The sequence below is a fragment of the Epinephelus moara genome, chromosome 10 (genome assembly GCF_006386435.1).
Source record: "Epinephelus moara isolate mb chromosome 10, YSFRI_EMoa_1.0, whole genome shotgun sequence".
Lineage (NCBI taxonomy): Eukaryota > Metazoa > Chordata > Actinopteri > Perciformes > Serranidae > Epinephelus > Epinephelus moara.
The window spans coordinates 30,286,010-30,296,764 of record NC_065515.1 but is presented as its reverse complement, the minus strand read 5'-3'; the positions used below and the strand labels follow the sequence as shown (position 1 = coordinate 30,296,764).

At 38.8% G+C, this 10,755-nt stretch overlaps 1 protein-coding gene across 1 annotated transcript in view; it reads left to right on the top strand.

Annotated features, from left to right (window-relative positions):
- Positions 1 to 10,755, top strand: part of pde4ba (phosphodiesterase 4B, cAMP-specific a) — a 219,449-nt gene that overhangs the window by 19,710 nt on the left and 188,984 nt on the right. The window contains exon 2 of the mRNA XM_050056037.1: positions 8,291 to 8,383. Within this exon, the coding sequence (XP_049911994.1) occupies positions 8,342 to 8,383 (42 nt within the window). The 5' untranslated portion in view covers positions 8,291 to 8,341. The remainder of the gene's footprint in view (positions 1 to 8,290; positions 8,384 to 10,755) is intronic.

Below are 10,755 nucleotides of genomic sequence, written 5' to 3'. Positions count from 1 at the left end.
GCTGGTCTCGCGCAGGCGTGCACACGTGAGCGCGGAGCACAGAGAAGCAGTCAGAGCTACAGGCTACAGTGAGGCTAAAAACAGAGTTCATATGACGTTTTTCGAAACAACTTTTTATGTCGGGGCTGCAGCACACTTGGATCACTATGGATGAGCAGTATGGAGATACTTTGTGGATTCAATTTTGTGTTCTTGGACATTAGTCTGGGGCGCCGTATGCCATTAGGTGTCCTGGCCGCTCCCCCCGCCGATCTCCGCAAGGGATGTGAGGACTCTAAAACTTCACCAGGGCCTCCGTCAGCATGAGGGTGAGTAGATAATGGCTGAACTTTCATTTTTGGGTGCACTATCCCTTTAAACTTTCCTTGGAAACATTGAAAAAGCAGCAAAACTAGTCAACCTGCGTTACTTTATTCTTCTACCTCTGCTTGGTTTTGACAAAGACGTACCACATTTTTGTAAATAGAATTTAGTCAATACAAAAAAAACCCCAAACAAAACAAATGTAAAGTCAATAATTATGAGAGAAACAAACTGAATATAGACACGCAGAAAGCCAATTTACCTTTAAAAATATGGCATTACACCCTTCATCATTATATTTATGCAAGATACTTACTGTTTGTTAACAGTATCATCAGCAACAGTGAAAGCCAACCCAAGATGGGTGTTTCGCCTCACTATATCTGTGTTTCGTCGGCACTATGTCCTCAATTTTTGTGGCTTCCTCTTGGATGCATGCTGCTTAGGGTCTGGCACCTGTTTGTAGGGTTGGGCGGTGTAAAAATTTTCAAACCGGTTTTATATTAAGAGCTGGACCAGACCGGTATACCGAACTGTGCTACTAGGTGTCATACTTGACTCTGAAATTTGATCTCCTTCATGTTGCCGTGCTTGGCTCACAGCCTGTCAGTCAACAGTGTCTCCGTTATTTAGGGCTGTGATGTTGTCGCACAGGTTGCAATACGATTAATTCTTTGGACAATAATATGATACCTGTTGATATAACAAAGTCTGCCAAGATACAATTTTAATTCAATGCAATTCAGGAGATCAATACGAGACAAAATCATATACCTATTTGACACATTTTGTTACAGAAGAAGCTGCCACCCCTTTCATTTTTGTTTTTGCCTTTAAAAGATATAAATAACACAAATAATGTTAATTGTTGTAACCATTTAAGGACAGTAAAGTTTACTCTAAATTGACTCCACTGACACACATTAAACAGTACATGGGATAAGTTAGATCTTTTCTAAGATTTTTTTCCTAAAACGTCAGGGCTATCTCGCTTAAAGTTTTGACTGCAAAATCGTGGGAAGGCTGTGTCACAGAGAGCCTCGTCTTTTTAGAAAGGGAGAGATCCCTTTTACCTGATTACGATTGTTCATTCTGATACTGAAGGGATCATTTTAGTGTTGTTTCCTTGGAGGTGTTGATGTTCTGTGTCTTCTGTCTTCACACCTGTCTGCCCTAATGCTGTTAATTAGGCAGAAGTAACGCTAATTAGGATACCCTACAACACACACACACACACACACACACACACTCACACTACACTCCTCGTTAGTAATATTGTGCTTCATCCCCTGAGCTTACAACGCTAATCTTTGTTCATAAACTGCTCTCTACATCTGTGCTGCCGAGCACAATTTTTGGATATGCTCTGAAACACTAAAGTCCTCTCTACTCACTAATTATCTGCTAATGGTGATATCTGGAACAGATCATCATCCCTGCAGAGAAGCCTTGCCACTGATAATTTCCTCTATGAAATTTATATTCAAAGCATTTTTTAATGAATTACCTAATTCATGACATTCAGCTTTAATGAGCTCAGCAATTGTCAGACAAAATATTATGAGAAGTCTTCCACCAGAAATATTGTTACTAAACATGATCGGGAGAAACAACAGTCTGTTGCATTTACAGCAATTAAGTCTGGTGTACTTTTTCGGGTATGGAAAGATTTATGCGTCATGTTTAATGACCTTGAGTGAAGTTAGAAAAACCACATTGCAGTGCACTTAAACTTCCTTCAAGACTGAGATTTGAACTATGGTCATTCATTGTTAGATACTTTGCCAACTATAAAACAGTTGTACACATGACTTTAAGCTATCCTAGGAAGTACCTTATGGAAAACATTTCGAAGAGCAGCCAACAGTCAATGTTACCTGTTGTCTTTGTCAAATACTCAATGCTCCAAACGAGATGCATTCAGTCGTCTCATGAGTACCTAATCTCTATAAATAGATTCAGCATGTGTGCAGATCTGTAGGCAATGGGACAAGATTTTGGTGTCTGAAGTCTTCTGGTTTCTGTTTATAGTCCATTCCAAGTAGTGTTGACCAGTTATGTTTGAGTGGCAGCTAACAGTTTGTGTAGAAAGGCAGAGCTGGTTGGCTGTGTCTGATGATGAGTTAGCTTCATACTAGCTTTTGTTATAATTTATCATTCATATGCAGATATCTGTTCATAGAGATTAGCCAAAATGACAGGCAGATGAAGAGGAAGCCTTGGCTTGGATATCTGCTGGCTACACTGGATCAGGACGAAATATTGGCCCGCAGGGGCTTATCGTCACCAGTCTGATAGCCGATGGGTTCTGAGATTAAAGCTCAGGGACATCCAGTAAAGCACCACGTACAAATGAACTGAGTCACACATATAGCAATTGGAGAAAAATACATCCCATACTTAGTAGTCTACACAAATACACAGTGTCCAATTTAAATTTCAAACATTAGAAAAAAAAGCATAAAAGTGATTTTCAGTCATAGGGAAGCACTGATAGTTGGTCAAAATAAGATAAGAGGAGCTGCTAGGAAGAGTAGAATTTCTAAGCCAATCCAGCTTGAATGAATAAAGTTGTTTGGAGGAGAAATTTGGCCCCGAATTTCACTGTATTTAGGTGAAATTGGTGTTTTTACGTAATAGTGGTGTCAAGGTTGTCCTGTCTGCTCAAGCTCAAAAATGTCCATCTGCTTTAAGGGTACGAACTGTCCTTTACCATTTGATTCCTTATCATGTAACAGGACATGCATGCCAACTCCAAACGGCAACATTGCCTCTCAAGGGCATAGTTGCCTTGAAGCAACATTTTGGAAAATACACTTATTCCTCTCTTGTGGTGACTTGGATAAGAAGATTGCTACCACTCTCTGTACACTAAATATGATGCTGGACCCAGAAACTGCTTAGCTTAGCTTAGTACAAGGGTAAAAATGACATGCTAGTGTTTTAAGTGGGATTAAACAAAGGAGATACAACACCTTAATTATTGATTTTTTTTTTTTAGATGTGCTAGTAGGTTGATTTTGTTACCCTTGGAATGAACCAGGCTAGGTGTTTCTAGCTGTGTTTAGTCTTTGGGCGAAGCTCGGCTTTTCACCAAACTCCCTGCAAGAAATTGAGCTGTTTCTCTCTGACTCTCCTTCTCTCTTCCTGATTTCACACCTCACTCTTCTATCCTTCTTTCTTCAACCTCCAGCCCTTTCTCTTTTATTTCATTTAATCCTCTCTGACCTGCTTGCTTGTAGCTCTCTTTGCTATTCGCCATCTGCATCTTCGTATCATCCTCTGAACCCCGTCTCGTCTAATTTTGCCTGATCTTCCCTGAAACAGTCTCTTTCATCTTCTATCGTCGGCCCCTCCCCCTGTATTACTTTTTGCCTCTACTTGAGCTCACCTCCCCCTCTCTCTTTTTATATTGAGGAGAAAAAAAAGACACCATCATGGGTCACAGGAGGAACATATGAGTTCTTAGGGCCTTTTAACGACTGCCTGAATGGACTCATTAGAGAGAGGCTCAATGGCTGTGGAGTCAATCTTGTCTGCTGCTTTTGAATGATGAGCATGTGGGGAATTAAAGTGTGCTGAACTATTAAGGCTGCTTCGGGTTTCATTAGCTAGCAGTTTCATTAGCGCATGTTTTGAGAGGAAAAAAATCCAAAAAGAAAAGGCATAATTTGTCGAGGGCAAGAAAGAGAACTCGTAAGGATTAGCAAAATAGAAGTGATTATTTGAAAACATCAGATGGAGAGCTGGGGGACACATGATGGCTGCTAATCAGTGTGTATTGTGTCGCTCATGTGTGACGTGGGTTCATTTTGGTTTGTATTCATTCGTGTGATAAGATCCGCCCCTTGCTTTACACACACATGCATGAACGAAAGCACACATGATAATTTAAACTTTGTGTTTGAATTAAATGCTTTTGTTTTTGCCCTGATTATTGTTCACTAAACTTTTCTTCATAAATTTATATGTGTGTACCCGATACTCTAGACTTGAAGTAGTCAGACAGAAGCAGTGTTTTTCAAGTAAGGTTGTATAATGTAATTACATAATGTATCTAAAATAATATTCTTACAGTAGCTTAAAAGCAGACACTGTTTGCTCTAATTTGGGGCTATTAGCAACAAAGTCAGATAAATGTCAGTACTATTGTTTGTAATAACCTGTGACCCAGTTCAGGCTGACAGCCAGAGTAATTCTTTAACATTTACACATGATGTACTCTCTTATTCTTTAAGTTGTCATCCTCTGCTGGCTGTTTCTTCGGCTCTGCTTCAACTGCTGGGGCTACACCACCAGGGACGAATCATTTGTATTATAGAGTTAACTTCTGCAGGAATCATTGTGATGTGAAGTGATTTGTTGAAGTTTGCGAAAAAAGTTTCCAGAAATACTTCATCTATTACTCTAAATTCTGACCTACTTGGTAGTGCAAAATTTATGATATGTAGTTTGCATTAGACATTCAGTTCACAGCTATTACTATATTTAGCAAATCTCAGTCTCAGCCATTTATGTTGCTCTTTCCAAAGTTAGGAGTTCATGGCTGCAACTAGGGCTGTACAGAAGGGTTTAAAGCAGAACTGGGCAATATGGCCTATAAATAATATGGCAACCTTTGTAGGGAATATTGCTGTACACGATATATATCTCAACATTTTGAAATCACCCCTAAACTACTAACTAAATTACAGTTACAGTAAAGTTAGATAAAGTAGATACAGTTTATATAATGAATTTAAAGTACTGTCACAATGAATTAATATGCACTATAGTTACATTAAAGTTAAATATAATACTGTTATAATTAAGATAAAGTACTGTTACAGTAAAGCTTAATAAAGTCCTGTTTTGAGAAACTTAAATTAAGTACTGTTATAATAAAGATAAAAAGTAAAGTATAATAAATGTAGTAAAGTATTGTTATAATAGAGGTGGCAAACATATTGTCATGACAAAGTTAAATAAAATATTGGTATAACATAGGTAAATAAAGTACTTTTATTATTAAGTAAAATAAGGCATTGCTGTAATGAAGTTTTAAAAAAATACTGTTATAATAAAATCAAGTTGAGTACTGTTATAATAGAATTAAATAAAGTACTGTTTTAATAGCATTAAATTAAGTATTGCTATAAGTATAGTAACTCAAAGTGGACCACTGGTGCTTTTATTGTGAAGCACCCAGCTCATCTCGGGCTGGAAATGTTGATATCTTTGCTGTGAACTTGAAGTTTCTAGTCAGCAGTTAGATGTTAGCAGAATATTGAGCTGTTATGGAGGTGCCATTAAACATAAGGATTTATGGGGCGTCGGTGGCTTCGTTGATAGAGCAGGCGCCCGTGTACAAAGGCATCATCCTTGCTGCAGCAGCCCTAGGCTCGATTCTGGCCTGTGGCCCTTTGCCACATGTCATCCTCTCTCTTTCTCTCTCTCTCCCCATTTCACACTGTCCTGACCATTAAAGGCATAAAAGCCCCCCCCCCCCCCCCCCCCAAAAGAAAATCTTTAAAACATAAGGATTTATACACAGTGAGCAGGAAACAAAGTAGCACCTCTCCAGTTCATGTATTAATGATATTTGCATATCACACTGGTGCTCCATGGTTGCAAAATGTGACTAAATGGTTATGGTCTGATAGATATAGATAGATAGATATAAAATCACAGACCTTGCCTGCTCACACTATCTCCAAATAGAGAGTGGTTTGGGTAGGTGGAGGATTGTATGTGATGTAACGTGTTTGTGAGACTTTTTTTTTCTTCTTTGTGTCTCTGATGTCTTTAAAGTGTTACATTCAAAGCTATATTCAAAAATGGTAAATGGACTTGCATTAGTGCCTTTCTAGTCATCCGACCACTCAAAGCGCTATTTCACATTCACCCATTCAGGCCAGCAGGCTGGAGGAGCCGGGGATAGAACCGCTGATCTTCCAATTGGTGGACGACCCGCTCTACCTCTGAGCCACAGCAGTAGCAGCAGCACATCAGTAGAGCTTCATATGTGAGAAAAAAAAAGGCATTTGGTACAATCCTCACTGCAACTAGTGATTATTTTCATTATCAGTCAATTCATTGAATAATTTTGAGTCATCTATAGTCTTTTAATCTAAAATGTCAGAAATAAGGAAGAACAACCATTACAACTTCCCACAGACAGAGGTGATGTCTTCAAATGTCTGATTTTGTTTGACCAACAGTCCCAAAATCTAAGATACTCAATTTACTATACCAGAAAACTAAGAAATGTTTCTTACACTTATGCTTGAATTTACTTCTGCTTTGAATACGTGTATAATACGTGTTTAAAGATGATTAGAAATGTGGAACCATAGCAAAATGTAAGACATGTTTAAGTCATGACTAAGTGTTAGGTTTGGTTTAAAAGCAGGCATAAAAGAGGGTTTAGTCCTTGCTTTTCTTCCTCTTCTTTGCTATCCAACCCTGTTCTCTTTTTTTGGATTTTTAAGAGCTGTAACTTTTCAGCTATATATATTAGTTGAAGTCTGTTTTAAATTTTCTTGAATACACTTTATGCATCTGCCATCTTTGTTTTATGGCAACAAGAGGATGCTACAGCACGTCTCCCTTTGTCACACCATTTGACAGTGTAATCTGTGCAGCCAGCCGGACAGCCAGGCAGCTGTTGATACTTTTAATGTCCTAATATTTCTCTTCACAATGATTTCACCCGATGGTGATAAACAACAAAGGCAGAGAAATGCCAAGGAAGCATTTAATAACCACAAAGTTCTGCACAATCTTTCTGGAAGCTTTTTGTTTCAGTCTTCAGTTTTTGAAAATGTGTTTATCAGTTGTCCATGTTCCCTTTAAGCTGCTGTTTTTGATCTGTCATGCTTATGTGAGCACATTTGCAAAACATGTTTATGGCGGGCTGAAGTTATAAGTCGACTTGCAGAAAACTAACGGTACTTAAGATGAAAAATCTCTGTTCCAGCTTTTCTAATGTGAGGATTGCTGTACTTTTCTCTTTTAATATCATTGTGAATTGAATATTTGAATAGAATTGGGATTTGGACTGTTGTTTGGATAAAATAAGACTTTTGATGACTTCAACAAGGACTCTGGGAAATGTTCTTACTTAATTAGAGCTATACGTTGTTGGACCAAATCAAATAACCCTCAAAGTTCCAATGTAGCAGCTCTGATCAAACTATGACAATTGAAGTATTGGTATTTTATACAGCCATCTTGGAAATAGAAGGAAAGGAAATAGACATATAACAAAAATGAGTCCAGCAAGGGAGCAACCATGTTGCCTGGATAGCTAGCTAGCCTCTCTATCAGCGTGTTACTTTTGTATCCTGCACAGGGTGCCCAGTAGCTCAATGCTTAGAGCAGGCGTCCCATGTACCAGGGCATTGTCCTTGCTGCGGAGCCCATGGGTCTGATTCCAGCCTGCGGCCCCTTGCTGCATGTCGTCCCCTCTCTTTCCCACCTTCACAATGAAATTTGTCCTGACTAATAAAAGGCAAAAGTCAAAAAAAGAGAATATCCTGCACATTATCACATAGCAGTGCATCATGGGGGATTCTATTGTGCTGTACAGCAGTGTTAAAGTTCTGATGCATCACTTACTGAGTGCCTCTCAATAAAGCAATATTGAAGGCAAGGCTGTTTTGTTTTGACTGCTCTGCTCTACTCCCCCTCACAGGGAGACAAAATAAAATGACTGAAATTCAATGTTTTATAAATGTAATATTGATGCACAGCGAAATGTGTGCGTATGTATGTGTTTTTGTGATAATGTTGAAGAAATTCTGCAAAAGCAAATAGAACTTGGTTTAGGTTTATGATGATATGTAGGGTAAAAAATGTTGTATCCCCTGGTCTAGCAATTAGAAACTCCACAGCATTGTGTCGGTCCAGAATATATGTCCAATTACCTGAGATAACCTACTGTCAGCAGTTTCATTGCAACTTCTTCCACACAAAAAAAACATATTTGTATGTTTGTGTTTTCCAGGTGTGCATGTGAAGCTGCTGCGGTTGGACAGTGAGGGAGTCTTGAAGAAAGATGAGGAAGAGCAGGAGTGTTCTCACGGTGTCTCCCAACAATGTAAGTCATCATGCTTTCAGTAAATCCTCACCAGTTAAATAAAACATGGTATTTACCAGAGATCAATCAAACACATTTACAACAGGTCTCATCACTTGAGACAGGATTGATTGTGCCGTGTTAAAAATATTGACTTTGTTGTAAAGAATGAGCCTTCATTTGTCCTCAGGTTACAGAGCTAACTAGACATTCTTTGTTCCTACTAATGTAACAGAAAAATGTGCTTATATTTAATAATAGATACAAAAAAAGAGGCATAAACACTGAGACATAAAATAAAATAGCACATAATGCCTGACTCAGAGAGATAGATTTATTTTGAAACAGTGTGGATCATTAACAATTAGTAGGTATTCTGACAAAAGCAGGACAGACATTTTATGTAGTTTCTTGTGTAAGCTGTGACTGCGCTGCAGGACGCAGGATTGTGCAGGGCTGAGCAGTTCTTCACATACACAGAGGATACAGGATGGTATACTTTCTTTGTCATGCTCTCAATCTTTCCTTTCTTTGTTAGTCACCCTGTGTTTTGACAGCTCTTTTCTGTGCTTTGGCAGGCTCACTCCTCCTCCATCACGTCTCTTTCCCATCTTCTCCCTGCTCTGTTCTCTTGTTTCTGTCTCTGATCATTCTCTCTTTTCCCTTCTTTCTGACTCACAGGTTTTATACTGTACATGTAGTGTGATGTGTAAAATCCACCAGGTTGTTTGCACATGCTGGGTGTAGCCTCTTACACCTCAGTGCTACACATTAAGCACCCATGTCTCAGTTTCACCCATGCTGCCATCTTGAATGTATGCATGTGGGCAGCAAACAGTTTCACAAAAATATTCATGTGTCTAATTTGCATTTTATTGAAAACAAAATGACTTTTTCATCCCAACAAAATTTCTATAGCCTGACATAACACCAAATAGTAAATGTGTTAGTCTGGAACCTAAGGGCAGTTTTGATTTTCAAAGGGAATTATCAATGGCCATAGACCAAAATACCTCTGGACACAATTTGACTGACCTTTAACGAATCAGAGCATCCAAATGTGACGTAGAGCTGAGCCATCAGAAACTGAAAACAGTTCTTGAGCAAACAATTTCACATCAGCTGCGGCTCCATATTGGTTGTTGTCAATAATTCCTCAGCGGCGCCAATCTTTGATCATTCAAGTTCATTCTCAGTGTAGTGTCCGTAGTTACTGTATCGAACCCACCATTTGTGATTGGCCTGATTTGTGCCAGCAGGCAATTTTTCTTAACAGAAGGGGCACTAGATGCATCTGCCAGAGCAAAAAAACAACAACAAAAAAACAAAAAACATGCGCTTACAAATTTGTCTGGTTTCCAGGCTATTGTTCGTACTAAACATAAATGAAAAACAAAATCTGCACTTTACATTTCTTTTCCTACAATATCCTTATTGTGACAACTACATCAGTATTAAAGGGGAACTCCTCTAATTTTGACGCTTTAAATTCAGTTCACAGGTCTCGGGAAGTGCTGCTACATTAATGAAAAATTGTATAAAGCCTGTTGTGTTTCCAGAGTGAGCTGTATTAGGTCAGATTTCCTAAAGTCATGTCACGAGAGTCAGCGTCAATTGACTCTGAAAACTACAGCTTTGGAAAAAAATGGGAGGCGTGGTGTAGCTTGAGGCTACATTAGTTGCTACTGGCATGACACACCAAAATCTTCTACTGAACTGCTGACAGTCAAGTTGCATTGTGGGCAATGTAGGCACCAGGTTCTGACAAGAAAGATGCATATGTGCATCAGTTTTGATCTTGAAGTCTTCATCCTGAATCCGACAGTGTTATAGGAGTGCAGTGCCAAATCTGTTTTAAGGCATTTGTAGTTGAGTTTACACAGCTGAAAGCACTTGGGCCATATAGTTATGCCAAGGCTACTAAATTACTTGTTTAAGATAAGGGTGACATTATGTTCATCACTGAATATTGAGAAAAGAAATCCTGACTCAATGTATAAGATTTCACAAAGTCTCAAAGCTATGATGTTAAAGTCGAGTGCTTTTAACGGCCATCTACCTCCCTGAACTCCATGACACTGCCAGTGTACTCACCACACTCCATCTGCACAGGAACTGAATGTAAATTGCTTTTGAAAATCGACTGCATTCATTACACAGAAGACAGGATTGGAACAGCTCATGTGTATAGCACCTGCACATTTTATTCTGTACACTCATATTGTATGGACAATCACATGCAGGTGCACTTCACAGTGGCTGTGGGTGTTTGGTACTGTTGCTCAAACAGTCCATAGCTGAGGATGTGGGTGTGCATTAATCAGTCTCTCTCCATGTCTCTGTCTCTCTCCATGTAAGTTTGAACATTGTGTACTTTTGTCTTTATTTGAATA